The 19,697-nt window shown below is 44.2% G+C and overlaps 1 protein-coding gene across 3 annotated transcripts in view; it reads left to right on the forward strand.

Moving 5' to 3' along the window:
* The window catches only part of LOC146204839 (uncharacterized), a 71,143-nt gene that overhangs the window by 42,844 nt on the left and 8,602 nt on the right, over positions 1 to 19,697 (forward strand). Inside the window, exons 2-3 of one of the 3 annotated variants that reach the window (XR_014704060.1) lie at positions 7,473 to 7,556; positions 10,367 to 10,464. Coding sequence is in view for 1 of the 3 variants with exons in the window: in XM_084589553.1 (XP_084445679.1) it covers positions 7,811 to 7,869; positions 10,367 to 10,464 (157 nt within the window). In the remaining 2 variants the exon portion in view is untranslated. Of the gene's footprint in view, positions 1 to 7,472; positions 7,557 to 7,601; positions 7,870 to 10,366; positions 10,465 to 19,697 lie in introns of those variants that run through there. The other 2 variants (XM_084589553.1, XR_014704061.1) reach the window with 2 other exon arrangements.

The following is a 19,697-nucleotide window of genomic DNA, read 5'->3' on the forward strand; positions in this document are numbered from 1 at the left end:
CCGAACGTGTGTACTCGGCGCAATCGGCGATTTCGCGGCGCCGTTGATGACGCCGCATATGCTGCGCAATGACAAATGACTCTCGGGAACTTTGCCGGCTGCCTCGGCCTCACGCATAGCCGTGTCGCTGCGCCTCACCGCGCGCAAGCACAAACAATCCTGCGAGGGAGACTCTTTGAATGGCAGGGGTGTCAGGTATGCCATCGGAAGCCTGGGCGCCATATGAACCGTGGGGAAAAAAGTTATCAAAAAAAAAAAAAAAAAAAAAAAAAAAAAAAAAGCCGCTGCCGACTTAGCGTGGTGACATGAAAAGCGCATCGGGCGCGCTAGCCCTTGGGTTTCGGGTCGCATATACTCATTAACATACAGCCGCAATCTACATATAGTGTGATAAGGCCCGCTTAGCCAAGCCGTACCTGCATGATCTTTCTCGGGATCCAAGGGTGCGTTCGATTCCCATCTCGTAAGTGCTGCCCAAGTTATCGTCTCCTGCCACGGCCTGCAGAGACAAGGTGATCCCCGCAGAACAAAGGCAGGCTGTTGGGAAGCAAGCTGTAAAAGGCTGTAATACACACGGACACAATCAGCTGAGTGGGGCGCAAAGTCAACTTATGACCTCGAAATCCGCCGTTAGTCGATAAGTTTGCACTCGGCATGCCTTTTGCCACAGATGTTTGCTGTGCGCAAACTCAGCGCACTAACTGCGGAGAAAGGAACTGACGAATGGATATGACTATGATGAAAATTTTTTATTGAAAGGAAAAATAAAAGGGGATTCATGGGAAGGTTGCCTTATTCCGGGATTCCTTTGACTAAGGCTGCCGTCCTCACTCTTTCCACGAGGGCTCGCTGGTCTTCGAGGTCCGAGCTGGACAGGTCGGCCTCACATCCTTCCCACGTTGGCTGCTGTACAGTGTCTAAGGCACGAACCGCAGCAGCATAGAAGCGTGCGAAGCTCATCTGAACCACAACAGACTCTTGTTTTTCAAAGCAGAACATGCGCATATAAAGCCGATGAGAACCTCCACTGTCCGGGACCGAAGCGGATACTTCTCCCTCTCGATAAAAAAAAAAAGAGAGAGAGAGAGAGAGGGGGGAGGGGGGGAGGAGTTGTAAGAGTCAGCGTTAAACAAGAGGGTAATTTCCTTTCGTTGTCGTTACATTTCCGCTTTGCATGATTCCGCGTAAGCATCAGTGACACTTCGCGGAATAGCGATAATGGGAAGCAGCCAATTTCTCTTCGCTGCTGATTGTCAGTAACAAAACAAAAATGAAAAATGAAGCGAACTATGAGCTGTCATCCTTACTTTGAACACGTCATGTGCAGCTGCCAGTTGATGCAAATATAACCAGCTTATGCGTAAAAAACCGAATCGAATAATTAATGATGCTTCGTGTTCGAGAAGAATCGGACATCAAGTACACATTTAAGATTTGACTTACCTAAACTTGTTGAAAAAAAAAAAAAAAGCGCATGGCAACAAAGCCACCATGTTTGCACTTAATAAGCAGCAACACGATTGATGAAAACACCATGGTGGTGTATTCAAGCAATATGTGTACCGTCCGCTGTGATAGCGCAGTCGAATTCGGGCTCAGTTCTAAACGTCGCGTGTTCGAATCATGGTGTACTCGGATTTGCTCATTAAACTCTCCTATACAGTCGCATGTGCGCTAAGTGCTGTGAGGAACCATGGTGCACAAATTTACTCCGCAAAAACACGCTTCATGTGCATTTATTTTTAGACACCTGCTTCTGGTGTGTTGCACCCCTTTTGCTAGGGTACTGGTATTAAATTAATCGCAGTTAGCCCCAAAAAAACATGAATGGTTGTGGTAAATGATTCATTCGCAAAAGGACAGACGCCTCGTCTCCTCAAAGCACTTACCAGACGTGAAAGATGGATTGGGCACCAGATAAGACAAAATCTGAGATATCGTTCGGATGCACTTAGATAAAAAACGCGGACGAGGGAAAGTATAGGAAGGTATTCGAAAGCATAAAATGATCAAAAGGGTACTTAAAGGGGTAAAGCATAATTGGTGAAATGCTTCATACATGCGTACCAGAGTTCATTTACTGAAACGAAACGCTTACGTCACGCCAACCCGGCTGAGTTGGAAGTCGGCTTGTTAACGAGGTGTTGCCTCTACATGTACCAGCAAGAAGGAGATTGGGACCAGACTGAATGGGTGAAGAAGCGATTGAGGAGTTAATTTTTTAGTATTTTGCACGGCTGCGAGAAACATTTGCTGGCAGAAACGAGGCCCTGGCTAAGAGGGCACACTGTGCGCGTATGCACGCTGCGACTGCCTCGGCACCACAGCAGTGCTGCTGCAGCAAAGATGCAATGCCAAAAAGCTAATTTACTATATCCACGCGTGACGCTCGGTCATGCGCTCCCTGCAATTGCGCGCAAAATTCACGTGGGCCAACAAATAAACCTTGAGAAGAACACGGGCAACACATGTTGAGTTAATTAAAAGAATGCAAGAATGTCAAACCGCACTCCGCATATAAACAGCACCGTTGCCCGGTGCTGGGCTCAACAAAAAATGCCGCGACTCCTCCGTGCCCAATATTTAACTACTTAGCTACCGAGAATAAAAGCAATAAAAAGACAATCTTATTTGGCCTGACCTTCTCCGCCATATCGCTGCAATCACGTGTCTCTTGACGTTTCGTCAAAGTGTTGCCGCGCATCATGTATGAAGAAAAGTTTATAGTATTTTTGTCCCACCGCTAATGTAATACACCTACGTGATTTATAAGGTATTAAAATGAAATGAAAAGAAGAAACGTGAAACCTCAAAAGCAGTTCGCGAGTACCTCACTCAAGAAACGATGGTTTGCTATGAAAGTAAATGACATGATATAGCTTATCAGGACGTTCAGAAATATAAGGAACGAGAGGAGCATTTCAAAACATATAGCACTAGCAATGGCAAGCAAAAAAAATGATTTCACCAGGAAAATAATAATTACGAAAAAGGGGCTTGTATTTAGAACACAAAACACAAAAATACCACCACGCAAGACAGTAACAGCTTGCCACAGCGCAGCAAAGTACGTAGAAAAAAAAAATAAGGAATTTGTTTTACTTAAACCCAAATGAGCAAAGTGTAAAAAGCCAACAGAGGACATTAATAAAGAAGCAGTGGTACGTTTGAACATTGCTGCCAGAATATAATTCTCTTCTTAGAATACAGAGCCATAAATTATGGGAGGCTTGCCGCAGCCATGTCCCCATATGGCACTCGTCGGACATACAAATGCCGATGCATGGCACGTATAAGCAGCATTGCCAAGTAAAACCGAAAGAAAGCTTTAATCGATGATCTAGCGGTAACTGAATTTCTGGTCCAAGAGACGATCGCGCACTCTTGACTCGGCATCGCAACCGGTTCCATTAGCCGCTGCACCGTGGAGCAACAACGTTTGCGTTCTGGGTTTAGCCTATAAATCTTGGTACCAGCGTCGTTTAAGGCACCGATGAGGCATTATTATAAAACATTTGCTCTCCGAATCATGCTAATAGCCTATACAGGTGCTGGTTTCATTTTAATATTCGCCGTTTTGCTGAACAGACTAAATCCTGGTGACCTCTAGAGATCAGATGCTTAAGGAGTAATTTATTACAACAGATGTTCGTTTTATTTTTCTGCTTTAATAGAAGTGCGAATTTGAAACAAGCTTCTAAGCATTAGCCAAATAGCTCTCATTCGTCTAGCTCGGCACGTTTTAGCCAAGACTCTCAACTCCGGATTTAATAGTGGTGTCGGAATGAATTAATGTCACAATAAGGCCGAAACATGTGCGGTTGAGTTAACGTATATAGTCGTCGAGGTAAATGTCAACGTTTTTCTGCAATTATCGTAACATTCGCACATTCTTCACAACCAAATGATAACAGGAGGACAGTGTTAAAAAAAAAAAAAATCTTCAATTCACGTTCGCGAGTGATGGTTCGATCATTTATGCCTCACTGGCCTTTTTAAAGGCGATATTATTTTTTTTTTGGCATGCACAGCTGTGTATATCACCTCTGGCACATTAATTGCTGGTAATTCTGCAGTCAGTGCGAACAAGGGGCAAAATATACTCGAAATGAGCCTTCACAGCAAAGGAATACCATTTGGTATGCCATCTTAAATAAACAAGCACAAAAAATGATAATTCTTCCGTCAAAGATAATATTTCATGTTAAACAAATACAAAGAAAAATTTTTCGTTCCGTCTGGGCCCCGGGGTCATCACGTGTAGATATTTTTTCATCATGATTGTGTTATATTATTGACAAAGAGAAACCTCCAGAACCGTTGCATACATTCGAGAAGATAAAGCAGGCGGAGGCATTGAACTTTTTTTTTTTTTCAATGCGTATTTATATATGACAATATCATTTCTCAGCCTATTATGCAAGAAATTAGAGCGCAATAGAGGGAATTGGATGTCTCAGTGATAACCGAAGCAGCTACTCTCACTATTAATAAATTTAGCTGGTAAAAAGTTTAGCGGCCCTGACGGATTGCCAAACGTCTTCCTGAGCGTTATGCCGAACCATCAAGCAAGTACCATGTGTACAATAAGTCTATCTGCGAGCGCTATCATTCAGTGGAATAAAAAGTTGCAAAAATTGATCCTAGCGCACAAATCAGGTACGACATGTATTGCCAGTCAAATTAGGCTTATTTCTCTTAAATTACTTTGTATTGGAACAGATTATTTTAAAACAGAGAGTTCGTTACACCCAACAGTATTCTCCATTCCTTCAGGCATGGATTCAGGCGCGGACTGTAGACAGTTACACAACTTGTGGAATGCTACGCAATTTTGCCGAAGAATAAACGGCCAAACAGAAATGATTGTAAGTTTTCTGCGCTTCCCAAAGGCCTTCGATCGCGTCTACCCAGCTAAAGTTTCTGTACCCTTCTCCGCAACGTGGCAGGTTTGACTATCATATCGGTCCAGCTGGAGCAACAGTTGTCTTCGAAATCCTGGTCCAGGATATACTCGGCTCTTAATATTGCGTGGAAATAAAGCTCTCTCTCTCTCTGTCCCTCTCTGTCTGTCTCTCAGTCGAAATTGTTAATGAGAATTAAGCATATATTAGGCGGCGGGCCAATTGTTCAATGGATTGCCAGGTATTTATCTGACCCTCGCCAGCTTGTGATAGCGCACCCCTTTCCGTTTTGGTGTACCTCAGGGCTCTGTCCTCGTCCGCGTGCTATTTCTTCTGCCAATTAATGTCATTGCAAGCCAGGCAGAAGCCAAACTTGTGTTATTCGCAAAATATTAAGTATACTGTGTAGAGAAGCAAAGGCCGCAAAGTCAGATGAGAGTAAACGGGGATATTGGTATACAATTGGTGTACAATAGGGCAAAAGGAAATTGACAAAGCAGCTGGTTCAATTACGGTAACGAAAAATATACGTATACTAATTTTCCCGTTCGGACTCAGCAGCAACACGCTAGAGACTGTCATCGAACGTAAATACTTAGGCGTCATCATATCAAATAATCCGGACTGGATAGCTCACGTATAGCAAATAAAGCGATGCGAAAACAGCTGTTTCCGAACTTAGGAGCCCGGCTATTTCATGAAGGAAGAAAGGCTTCTGGCGTATGAGGTCATCATCCTCCCAATCTTATAAAATATGCGAACGTCGCCTCAAGGCGGTTATAAAAATACTGTTATTAAAAGCTTATAAAGGCAAGTTTTTTATAACCTCCTTGCGTCCCTGATTGCCCTTCACCCAAGCTGAAATGACTACGCTAGATGTTGACCAGCGAAATGCTGGCTGAGCGTTTTATTTTTAACATACTCAGGCGCACCGACTAGCGGACGCAGATGATGCTTGAAATCAGCTTGCCGTGCGGCACTTTACCGGCCGAAGCTTCTGTATATGCTCTTGCATATGCAAGCTTAAAATAGATCCTACCACATATATTAAATACAACGTTTCTAGAGAAGCCCCTCATAAGCACGAGTTGACGCTCGAATAACATTTTTACGCAGATAATACGTGTATGTTTTTCTTTTTTTTTTTTCTTTTTTTTTTTTTTTTTTCCCGAGAGCTGTACGGGAGTGGACAGCTTTAGACGAACAAGTGATTGCGCAGCAGTTTATTGAGAACTTCTCGGAAATAGCTAGCACAAGTGTGCTGTCACGAAGAATGAATTGCATACTCTTTTTGTGTTCATTATTTATTTACTTGTTCCTGCTGTGCTCCTCGTGCATTTTGCATTCTTACTCTTTTGCTAAATAGAATGTGAGAGTTTGATGGTGATGTATGCGTTGCCCTTATTTATGTTTTTCAAATGCATTGTAACATCGGCCCGAATTTTTTCTGTCTCCTTTTTATGTACTTCAAATGTGAGGGCTTGCTGGACTGCGTACCAACGGGTATAACCAGAGACCCACGCCTGTAAAAATACCGAAATGAATTGACAGTTTTCTGAAACAAATGAAAAGAAACATCTGCAATTCCTTGGGACTATAAATTTTTATTTTTCAGAAAAGAATTCTCATTCGCAGTGCTAAAGAAGGCACACAAACATTTTTTTCGTTTTGTTCTGTCCTTGCGCGATGGAATTGGATCAGTAAAGTAATACGATGTGAAATGTTTTTCGACTTGGGGCCACCTCGAATATTGATTTTTGACGCTATGATTGCTGCAGCGATAAAGCTGATTAGAGTTGAAAGTATAGTGACGTTTATTTCTCGAGAAGACGGCTCCGCATTTTTTTCCCCGAATAAGCCAACTTAATTGTAATTCAATGAGGAGCGGCCGATGATTAGGAGCTCCCACCATACCACCGTCTACACGCTCTTGGCGGAGCCGACAATAATTCGATTTTTTTTTTTTTTTTTTGCCTGAAAGGTGGCTCTGGGCGAGCCGCGAAATTCGAAGTCAGACAGAGAAGGCGAGAGGTACAGAAAAAAAAAAAAAAAAAAAAAAAGGTTTCCTTTATGAGCTACAGGCTGCGCAGCTACAGCTATGCTAAGACTGCAAGACATGAATTCACGACCATGTCAATATAAATTACTCCCCTGACACTCCCTTATCAGCTGCCCTACGCCCCCAGTGTTGAAACCAATCCAATCCGTTCGCGGCTCAAAGTATGATCAGACACCAGACAGCACACACGCACGCACGCCTTTGGAGTACGCCCTCTAACTATTGCACACGTGGGAGGATAGAAAACCGCGCAAGTTGCTTAAATGATTTCGTTTTTCTTTTTTTGTTCTCGCCCGTAGCTTGGAGAAAAACAGCCCAGGGCATTAATTATCGCGTGTGTGTAAAGCAAAGAGCCGGAAAGCCCCATACCATGAGCCAAGAGCGGCGAGGAGATTGGCGGCCGTATATCCTATGCAGCTCCATACGGAGCAGGGCTGCTTGCATCGGCGGCCCACGCGGCATGCTAATTGCTCGGCTGTAACACTTGCCTCTGCATTTTACATTCACAGGTGATGTCTGGTCGCCGGTTAATTCACTGCGAGCAGAGTTGCGAATTTAGAATACATCAGCTCGGAGGGGGTTGGCCATCAAAGGTTGGTAAGATATTGATTTTCTCGGGCCTAACAAGCACTGCAGGTAGTAAGGCAAGCCGTAATGCAAGGCACATGATTAATTTCGACGACCTGGGAGTTCTTTATGGTGCACCTCGGTTTTACATTTCACCTTCATTGAAATGCCACCGCCGCGGCTGGTTTGAACTTGCTAGCCAGCACACACCGTAGCCGAGCATCATATAGAGTCGCCGGTGCGGACTGCCACCCAATACAGACCTCTGACGCAACCCTGGATGAAGCACGTCAGTGGATTCAAAATGTGTACACGATATGCGATGCACTTGGAATTCTGGTGCGCAACGCATTCTCATCAGTGCTGACCGGCCTCAGTGGTTTGGTGACGCTATTTTTCTGTGCTTTTTTTTCAATCCTGTAACAAATTCAGCTAGGGATGATAGGTTTTACCCCCGCCTCCTTAGAAAACAGTCTTTAAAAAAGTATAAAAATTTAAATTTGCTAGGCCAGTGTTGGATATTACAAGGTGTTGCTATCCCCATGTTGATGGCAATGGTCTAAGCATCCGATGCGTGTCAGAAACCAGCCTTCAAAGCCTTTCCTGCACTCGCAGCTAGTAGTTAAATCTGCCATAGAAAAAGCAATGAGCTGCGTTTTTGAGAATAATTGTGAGACGAATGTGGGACATTGTAAAATGCTTTTTATGAACATATCTACATAACTGGTCTAAGCTTCCGGTGGGTAGTAAAATAATTGTTTCTCTTTAAGTTTGTCTCGCACTCACAACAAATAACTGAGGCTGCCATAGAGAAGCCACGGAGCGCGTTTTTAAAGGTTAACCGAAAACACTTGGAAGCTTCTGCTGATAAGGCACTCAAGGTCATTCGGACTGAGCTCAGGGTTGCTCGGACACAGCTCAAAGTCATTCGCACCCAGCGAGGCGAAATCCGAAGTTACACCTCGAGTAGCAGAGACACTCAAAAAATAAACCCATGAAAGCACAGAACTCGTCTATATTGAGTGTTGTCGTAAAGTTATACAATGTGTTAGAAAATTAAGCTCAAAATCTCTTTCCCAGAAAATGTGCAAAAATTCTGGTGTGTGAAACGAAATGTATTCAAAAGCCACTGCAGTTAGCCAAATCTAGTGATAATTGACACTAAAATAACGAGATTTTTTTTTTTTTTGAAGGTTGTAATAAAGTCCAAAAAAATTTCTTGATGAATGTCGTGTTAGCTTTTAAGATCTGGCTAATCTACTTCCAAAGTATAGGACCTAGTAAAAGTTGCTATGACATTTGTTTTTCTGCAGTGTTCCATAGCGAATACATTGTTTCAATATTTTGGACTGTGTCGTTTAAAATGCGAGGTGACACAGTAACTCAGAGCTGGACAGTGATGGAGTTAAGCCCCCTCAGAACAATTCGCGCCTATACTGCAGCATGGAAACCTGAACACGCCGAAGGTTGATGAGCGAGCTGTCGTGTTTGACGAGACAAGCGTAGCAGGTACGGAATCATCAACGGACAGAGTTGAGAAGAGCGGATACGTGAAAGAAGACGTCAGGAACTCAAGAAATTGCGCCATGGTGGCCTTCTCACGCTCAGCCTAGTGCTTTTGTTGCGTTTAAGTGCGTGCACTTCTCATGAAACATACCACAAGTAAACGCCGCGTGGCACTTCTTTGACTCGAAACTTGGTATATATGTGGTGAAAAAGTCGCTACGGGGCGATGCGTTTCTCTTCATCTGCGCCGCCCTGAGCAAAGGAAGGAAGGAAAATAACAGATGCTAACTCCGAGAAATTAGTATGTACAGGGTCATCCACTTCTAGCTATAACACGGTCACTGCTTTCAAAGCAACATTGCGTCCGACGTAGGCATATATCGATGCAAAGCGATGCAAGCACAGAAGGACCTGGGCGTGTTGCTTCACATGGCCTGCCACTAAGCTATATTGCTTGGCCGAGTCGGACGCAATGACGCTTTGAAAGCAGTGACCGTGTTATAGCTAGAAGTGGACGAGGCTGTACATAAACGAAAGATAGTCGTTTTTGAATATACCTGGAGGTGTAGTGGTCGCGGGCTGAAGAACGCATGATATATAGAAAAGAAGAAGAAAAAAAAAGAAAGAAAGTGTGTCTAATGTATATGCCGCTGCTACATGCCGATGTATATGCCGTCGCTACATGGGACGAGATTGCGCGCAGCTGACCCGTGTTCAATATTGAAATTTCTTTTGCGGGCCAGGCCGATCGGGCGATTAAAGAAAATAAATTTAAAATAAAGTGTCACCACATTTTTGTTAAAGCAAACGCAGAGTGCGCACGTCAGTGTGCTCTGTTTTGACAATTTGCGCGCACTACACGTATAAGGCGGCTAGCCGAGTAAAGTTCCGTTGCACTTGTCGCAATAATGGGGTGCAACTCGCAAATGTGTGAAAATATTCTTTGTGGTACCCCAAAGTACACTCACCCTGTCGTCTTGTGCTCTTGCATTCCTTGTTTGGCTGTACAAAAGCAACTAGTTCAGGCGCCTACGCTCCGAAACCCTGCGATGGAGCAGTGCTCAATAAGTAGATGAAGTTGGTGATCTCACGTTTAGGGGCCACATTTTTGAGAGTCGTGGTACATGTGAAGATGCGCAAGTGCGGGGTTGAGAGCTCGGGGAAAAAAACGAAGCATTGCGACCACGTCGCAAAGCGAAATAGGCAGCCTATTATTAAAGAGCCAAAATTTGTTAGTACATCAGACGAAGCGCTGTTGAGGTAATGTATTCATCGATCGAAATGATATATACAACGCGACTTATAGCTTTCTTTCCCCTTTTATTTCCAGGCTGGTGCTGGTGAAATGGTCGACTCCACTTGAAGCAGCTACCTGCCCGGCCCTGATAGCCTCCGAATGTGGCTTCTGTCCAGTGGATGGCGTCATTGGTGAGGGTTTGCTTCGCGCCCACCGATAGCAGACCGTTCCGAGGCTCTCCCTAAGCAGTGTGAACGCGAGGTGTGCGCCACTCCGTCGGTGCAGAACGCTCCTCGAGGGAAATGGAAGAGGCGACTGCGTTAGAGAGAGAGAGAGAGAGAGAAATGGGGCTCTGGGAAAGGGCTGAGTCTGACCTGTTGCCGCCTGTGTGCTCGCGAGGTCTACAAATTCCGTTCACGGTGCCCATAAACGCCGGGCCAACAGGCGTCCGCGATTCATTACAACCGCCGCGAAAAGATCTCCCATAAATCCAGAGGTGTCCGCTGATCAGCGATCGCAATCCACCCGAGTAGACCCCCATGCACGGACGCCGAAGAGGAGGGCGCACTGCGGCCTGCGCACTGATATGACTGCGCGTTTCCGCCGCCGCTGACTGATGCTGCCGTGTGCAGCAGCAGCCGCGCTTTTCGCAGCAGCGTTCCCCTCGACGCTTTCATTTTTGCGTGCACGCGTCGGCGCAGGCACCGTGGGGCACCGGGGGAGCGCTCACGACGGGGCGGCGCGCCGATCGAGCGCCGGCTGTTTTCAGTGGAAATTTATTAATCCAATTAACCTTCACACGCTGGCGGGCGCCGATGCTTCGGGACGGCCGAGCGGTTAATGACGGCGCCATAAAGAGGAAAATGGCCGATCGTCCCCGCTGATCCGGACCCGGCCAAGATTTACGGCGCGCGAGGGGATAGCATTTCTTCGCTCCTCACCGTGGGTGCCGCAGATGTGGACAACATCGAATGAGGGGATATTCGCCGCGCATAACGTATGGCGCAAGCCTCGCCCGGTCGGCACAGGATCCGTCTACAACTACTAGAGAGCGCTATTATGCACCTTTCAATGGGGGCTCTTCTCGATTATTCATTCCGGACGCCGAGCACTTTCGAGCGGACGGTATACGATTAATGCAAACATTACCAACGCCCTGATCCGTTTCCTTCCGTTGTTTTGCTCTTTTTTTGTCCCTAAAATTCACGGGCTGAGAGAAATCAGTTTTGAGGCTTACGTGAAGATTGGCGGCATTTAAATCTATATTCCCTGCGGTTAGAGCCAATATATAGAAGACCCGTGATAAATTTTCTCCCTCAGGAAAGGTGCGCGTGTTCGCGCCATCCCATGGAGACACGCCTCATTTGGCTATGCATATAGCGGACGGTGATCATTAGCGTTCAATGCATGCGCAACAAGCGACTCCTTGGAGGAAGCGGAGCTTGATAAGTGCCCGTCGGAAACAATGAATGGAGGTCACATATGGCTACACAGGGCGGAGCATGCACAAATAGCCCGCGCGTGTGCATGTGAACCGGATGTTGCGCAACATATCTGGAGAGTGAGCAGAATTGCGACACTGCTATAAAAAGTAATGGACACGTCCTATCATATATGCGTACAGCATACATTACAACTTTTGGTATCGGAGCAATTATTGCTGCGCAGAGCGCACGCGTCATAACTTGTCCTTAGTTAACATGGGCTTGGCTGATCTAAAATGCGGAGCGTCAGTTATGCTAACGGTGTATTAAAGAACATTAAGGCAACTAGATACGGCACATTATAACTCCAATAGCTATTGGCCACAGTGGAACGCGCACTATGTATTGTATGTGAGAAACAGAGAACAAATGAGATGGCGAGGTATTAACCAAGTGTAGGCCTGATTGGCTACCATAAACGCGGGGAAAGGGGCAAAGGAGGCGAAAGAGAAGAGGGAGGAGCAAAGTCCAATCAGTTGCGTCCATGGGACATGACTGCAGTCATGAGTGCATCGTGGCCAACAAAGACAAAAACAAAAACTCGCAATTCATTTATAGCTCTTCAAGTGCGGTGTTTTAAAAGTGTCAGCCTTCGCTGGATTTCTGGGCCGATCACATCAAGGCAGTGATATTGGAAGCTTTATTTTTGTGAAGCGATCCATGAAACCGTTGTCGTGTTCCGAGCAAGCGTGCTTAGATCTCTTACGACATTAGTTATTGATAGTGAAATGCAGACACATTCCCTCCCTTGTGACCGACTGAGCAGGTACACAATTCAACCACCGCTACAGCATCTGCTGCAGGTTTCTCTAAGCCTTACAGTATTCGTCCATATAGGCCCAGCCTCAGAGCACTGTGCATGCGTATCTCCTTCCGGTTTCCCTATGCCTTCCACCCTTCGGCCACCGCCGCAACCTCTGAACACCGTGCATGCATGCGCACCTGCTTCTAAAACCCCTCAAGGAACTAACAGTAGTGTCATCTCCTCTCTCCTCCTCCTCCTGCTAGCAGACGCGCTCCCGAGTAAAAGCTGGCGCTAGGTTTCGCTCGAGCTTTGCAGCGCGTATTTTGCCGCAATCTGGTCACGTTATATTAGAGAGAATTAGCTTTCCGGAGACGTACTATTGCTGATGTATACTGGTTTACCGGACCTATACCGCAGGCGCAGTGGCCGCGATTGCATCCGCCCCTCTCAGTGCGCGTGCGTATAGGAGAGGTCCAGCAAACCGGTATATTCCTACACTAGCACGTTTCCGCCAAGCTAAATCTCTATTATGACTGGCTCTCGAAACATCAGTAGTGAATTTTGGTAAGGCATTGCACTTGAATGCTTCCATTACTAATTATCAGGCAGCGTGTCGCGCCGCGCGTGGCCTCGCCAAAGGGTTAGGTATACAATTAGCCAGCGCCTCCGTGAATCAGCCGATCATCAGCCGCCGGCCAAATTGCGCGAAAAGCCTTCAACTCTTGAACTAAGCTGCGAAAGGGAGTAATCGAACTTATTTTATAGCTGTTGCTGGGTTGTGAGCTATCGGCAAAGCTGCTGAAGCGTTATCTAGACGGTTCAATCATCCAGGCTCCACTCCATCGCCTGCCGCATGTATACCTTACGCAATGCTAGGCATTTGTGCGTGTGTGTTGCGTGTGAAAGAGAGAAATAGAAAGAGAGAGAGAAGAGATGAGATAGATAGATAGATAGATAGATAGATAGATAGATAGATAGATAGATAGATAGATAGATAGATAGATAGATAGATAGATAGATAGATAGATAGATAGATAGATAGATAGATAGATAGATAGATAGATAGATAGATAGATAGATAGATAGATAGATAGATAGATAGATAGATAGATAGATAGATAGATAGATAGATAGATAGATAGATAGATAGATAGATAGATAGATAGATAGATAGATAGATAGATAGATAGATAGATAGATAGATAGATAGATAGATAGATAGATAGATAGATAGATAGATAGATAGATAGATAGATAGATAGATAGATAGATAGATAGATAGATAGATAGATAGATAGATAGATAGATAGATAGATAGATAGATAGATAGATAGATAGATAGATAGATAGATAGATAGATAGATAGATAGATAGATAGATAGATAGATAGATAGATAGATAGATAGATAGATAGATAGATAGATAGATAGATAGATAGATAGATAGATAGATAGATAGATAGATAGATAGATAGATAGATAGATAGATAGATAGATAGATAGATAGATAGATAGATAGATAGATAGATAGATAGATAGATAGATAGATAGATAGATAGATAGATAGATAGATAGATAGATAGATAGATAGATAGATAGATAGATAGATAGATAGATAGATAGATAGATAGATAGATAGATAGATAGATAGATAGATAGATAGATAGATAGATAGATAGATAGATAGATAGATAGATAGATAGATAGATAGATAGATAGATAGATAGATAGATAGAGAGAGTGAGTTCGGAAACGCGGCAGCAGCAGTAGACTGCCATGCAGTTTGAAATACGTCTGCTGTAGATCGTATCGGCGGTTGCATGTGTGCTATGCGGAAGTTAGAACCAGCACGCTGTGTACACTTTACGTTACCAAAACGAAGGGCCATGAGGAACGATCAGTTAACTTTCGGCTTTATCCCTGCCAATTAAAGAGCCACGCAAATCATATTTACCTGTAGAATCACGGGCTTTGCAACGCGAATGGGTGTAATGCAGTGGCTAGACATTAAAATCCTGTTTTGGAATACTCGATAACTGAAAAAATTCATTAGCAACAGAAGCTCTGGCCTATGCCTTCTGACATTTATATAATATTAACATTTATATTAACATTTATAATATTAACAGGGAGTTCTTAGTTGAGTTTGTTGAATGCAGTAACATACGAATCATAAATGCCTTCTTCAGCAAACGGAAGAACTGGAAGTGGACATGGAAAAGCCCCAACGGGGAGACTAAAAAAGAAATTGATTTCATACTGTGTTCTAACTCCGGCATTATGCAGGATGTAGAGGTAATCGGAAAGGTGCGATGCAGTGACCACAGGATGGTAAGGTCTTGAATTAGCCTTGATTTGAAGAGGGAGCGGAACCAATTGTTTGGAAGAAGTACACCAATGGATTAGCGGTAAGGAGAAAAGTAGAATTCAGGCTCTCTCTGCAGAATACATACTCAGTAGGCCGCCATTGGAAACTGACCCTGGCAACGCTTAATGCTAGAACCCTAGCTAGTGAAGCTAGTTTAGCAGTGCTGTTAGAGGAACTAGAGGGTATGAAATGGGATGTCATAGGGCTTAGTGAGGTTAAGAGGCCAAATGAGGCATATACTGTACTGAAGGATGGGCATGTACTGCGTTATCGAGGTTTACCAGAAAGGCGACAACTGGGAGTAGGTTTCCTTGTCAATAAGTATATAGCGGGTAATATAGATTAATTCTATAGTATTTATGTGAGGGTGGAAGACATCGTATTTAGGCTTAATAAGCGGTATAAACTGAAGGTTGTACAGGCCTATGCACCTACATGTAGTTATGATGACTAGGCAGTTGAAAGCTTCTACGAAGATGTAGAATCGGCAATGCGAAAAGTAAAGACGCAGTATACTGTACTAATGGGCGACTTCAATGCCAAGGTAGCGAAAAAGCAGGCAGGAGACAAGGCAGTAGGTGACTATGGCATTGGTTCTAGGAATAGCAGGGGGGAGTTACTAGTTGAGTTTGCAGAGCGCAGTAACTTACGAATCATGAATACCTTTTTCAGCAAACTGAAGAACCGGAAATGGACATGGAAAAGTCCTAACGGGGAGACTAAAAACGAAATCGACTTCATAATGTGTTCAACCCCCGCCATTATGCAAGATGTAGAGGTAATCGGGAAAGTGCGATGCAGTGACCACAGGATGGTGAGGTCCCGAATTAGCCTAAATCTGAAGAAGGAACGCAACAGATTAGTAAGAAAGAAATCCATTAACGAATTAGCGGTGAGGGGGAGGGCAGAAGAGTTCAGGATCTCGTTACAGAATAGGTATTCAGCTCTAACCGAGGATGGCGACATTATCCTAGAAGCAAGGAAGAATAATTTCAGAGATATCATTACTGAGTGCGCGGTAGAAGTAGGCGGTAGGATAGTTAGAGAGGATACCGGTAAGCTGTGTAAGGAGACAAAAGATTTGATTAAAAAACGCCAGAGTATGGAAGCTCCAATCCAACAGACCAGATCGAATTGGCCGAGATATCAAAGCTAATCAATAAGCGCAAGGTGGCCGATATAAGGAAGTATAACATGGAGAAAATATAGCATGCTGTAAAGAACGGGGGACGCCTTAAAGCAGTAAAGAAGAAATTGGGCATAGGCAAAAACCAGATGTATGCGATAAGGGACAAGGCGGGCAACGTCATCACGAATATGTACAAGATAGTCAAAGTAGCCCAGGAGTTCTATACAGGTCTCTACAGTAGCCAAAGAAGTCAGGACCGTAATGAGATTGGCGGTAGGGAAAAACAGTCAGACGTTCCATCAGTGACGAAGGACGAGGTCAAGAAAGCACTAGAAGCTATGAAAAGGGGGAAATCAGCTGGAGAGGATCAGATAACTACAGATTTGCTGAAGGACGGGGGGAGGGGGGGGGGGGGGAGGGATATCGCGCTAGAAAAACTGGCCACCTTGTATACGCAGTGCCTGGTGTCATCGACGGTACCAGAACCATGGAAGAATGCAAACATCATCCTCATTCATAAGAAAGGGGACTCTAAGGACCTTAAAAATTACAGACCAATCAGCTTACTGTCTGTTACGTATAAGGTATTTACTAAGGTAATCGCTAATAGAATCAGGACAACCTTAGACTGCAATCAAGCAGAAGATCAAGCAGGTTTTCGGAAAAGGTACTCTATTATCGATCATATCCATACCATAAATCAGGTGATAGAAAAATTCTTGGAATATAACCAGCCCTTATACATAGCATTCATTCATTACGAAAAAGCATTTGACTCAGTTGAAACCTCGACGGTCATGCAGGCATTGCGAAATCAGGGGGTAGACGAGCCGTACGTGAAAGTGCTGGAAGATATATATAGTGGCTGCACAGCAACCAATAATTCTGCATAAAGAAAGTAACAAAATTCCAATAAAGAAAGGTGTTAGGCAAGGAGACACAATCTCCCTAGTACTATTCACAGCTTGCTTAGAGGAAGTATTCAGAGACTTGGAATGGGAGCAGTTAGGGATAAGGGTAGATGGAGAATACCTCAGTAATCTACGATTTGCTGATGACATTGCCTTGCTAAGCAACTCGGGGGATGAACTGCAAATAATGATTGATGACCTAGACAGGAAAATTAGAAAGGTAGGCTTGAAAATCGATATGCAGAAGACTAAGGTAATGTTCAACAGCCTCGGGAAGGAACAGCAGTTTACATTAGGTAGCGAAGTAGTGGAAGTAGTAGGCGAATATGTTACTTAGGAAGAGGTAGTGACCTCAAATCCGGACCATGAAAAAGAAATAACTACGAGAATAAGATTGGAATGGAGTGCATTTGGAAGGTACTCAAACATTATGACTAGCAGCTTACCGGTATCACTCAAGAGGGAAGTGTATAGCAGTTGCATCCTACCAGCATTGACTTATGGGGCTTAAACATGGAGGTTAATGAAAAGGGTTCTATTTAAGTTGAGGACAACGCAGGGGGCCACGGAACGGATCAAACGGTAGGTAAATAGGCAGCGTGCAGAATGGGTCAGAGAAATAACTCATGCATACTGATATTCTAGTCGAAATTAAGAAGACGAAATGGGCATGGGCAAGACATGTTGTTCGAAGAAAGGATAACCGATGGTCTCTAAGAGAAACGAATCGGATTCCAAGGGAAGGTAAGCGTAGCAGGGGGCGGCAGAAAATTAGGTGGGTGGATAAGATTAAGGAATTCGCAGAGGTCAAGTGGATGCAGCTAGCACAGGACAAGATTAATTGGAAGAAAATGAGAGTCCTTCGCCCTGCAGTGGGTATAGTTCGTCTGATGATGACGATGACGATGATGATGATGACGATGATGATGATGATGATGACGACGAGGGGCAAGCCGTCACATCAAAGATCTGCCACGCCAGATGCGGCACAGTGGTTAGAGAGCTCGACTACTAAGCCGAGAGACCCGGATTTGATCCCAGCCGCCGCGGCTGCGTTTCGGTGGAGGCGAAAGCATTCCATCCCAATCATAGGCTCGGCACGCGGATAACTCGCCTTCAGCTGCTGCTTCCGATGAACGAAGGCCGATGGAAAAGCATGGAGTTCAAGTTTTTCGTGCCGCAATTTTGTAGAGTCAGCGGCTCAGAGTGACTGCCCATGAATTGAACCTGTTCAAATGCTGAACGAAAAAAAAAAAATGTATTGCAAAACTGTGCTCTTAGGCATAAGACGCAATCAACATAACTGGTTCAAGTTAAAATCCCGGCGAAGTCTTGCAGGTCTCTTTTCTCTTCGCTCTTCGCCGCTGGAAGGGACATTCATTTTCTTTCTTTTTAATTCTTTTTATTGTCCTTCGTTGCTATACAATAATACGAAACTCTTTTCGGGCCCATAGCCAATGGCTAGCAGTGGGTCCAATAAAAGATATATACAAGTATGGAGGCAACAATGTATCAAAATAAGGACATTAGAGTAAGCCAGTTTACAGAAAGTTGCACATCACTCTCAACGCTTGTGAGAATACTAATAAAAGAAAGGTACATATATCACAGATTGTATAAACTGTATGCTTACAATAAAACAGAAACGCTAAAACTTGCACAACAATAAAGGCATCAGAAATAGCTAGGGCAAAGTATCTAGTCTCTTCAAAGCATTATATGAATGCAATACACGAGAACAGAATTCGGTAAACACTTTTAGAGTACAAAGCTTTTCTGCAATATGTGGAATTGTAGAAATCGATATATAAATAAAGGTGTCAGTATGTGTCTACATGCATATAATATCAGGCTGACGGCTACGAAATGCATTAACCGGTGGAAGTATAAACTGAAGGTGCGCCATTCATTTTACGATGGTGATTTTTTATTGCAAAGGAAAAGTTGTTCGAAGTCTGTTAAGTTTTTGGATCATTGTATTTGTGTTTGTGTTTTTGAAGAAAGCAGATTGACTTGGGCCAATTTGCATTGTCATCATTTCTTCGTAATTTCACTCTATCCCTTTTATATTTTGTGCGTTGTGTGCCTTAGCGGGGTATACACACTTTGTCTCATAGAAGCCTGAAATCTCTGCAGGTTGAAATATTGTTGAAATAGAAGGTACGCTAAAAATGTATTTTCGATGCTGATACTTCGATAGTTTTATTTTTTGATATGCGATGGGACTAATACTGATACATAAAAATGTGTCAAAAGATAGTATCGCAAACACATGCATCTTCGGCACTGCACATGCTTGCGTGACTGGCGGGTGACTGATATTCGTCATGACCCCTGCGTGCGCAGCCAAGGAGAGCTGCAAGGTAACTGGTGTTCAGTGCAATAGAGCACCAGCTTGCACCCCGCACTTCTCTACACCGCAGAATTGCACTTGCATGGCCACCTGGCATTTTGCTGCTTGTACCCCGTTCCAGCTTTCGTTTCGAAATAAACAAAAGGACACCAAAACAGCACTCCAACGCCAGGGAACAAAATAGATTGTAGCAAAAAACGCACGAAAGAAATAGAACGAAGATGGAAGGGCTTGATTCTTCGTGCTAAAGAAAGAAAGAGAGAAAGAGAGAGAAGGGAAAGGAAAAAAACAGCCAGAAGAACAGGCGGAATGAAAATGTTACCACCAGTCGGTTCGTGCCCGCCTATACGGCCGACACTCCGTGTGAGCTGTCACGGCACGTTTAAATTACAAACCTCGGCGAAGACAAACCGCCGTGAAACGCGCACTTCGCTT

This window comes from Amblyomma maculatum, chromosome 1 (genome assembly GCF_055883805.1).
Source record: "Amblyomma maculatum isolate TAMU_Amacu chromosome 1, ASM5588380v1, whole genome shotgun sequence".
NCBI lineage: Eukaryota > Metazoa > Arthropoda > Arachnida > Ixodida > Ixodidae > Amblyomma > Amblyomma maculatum.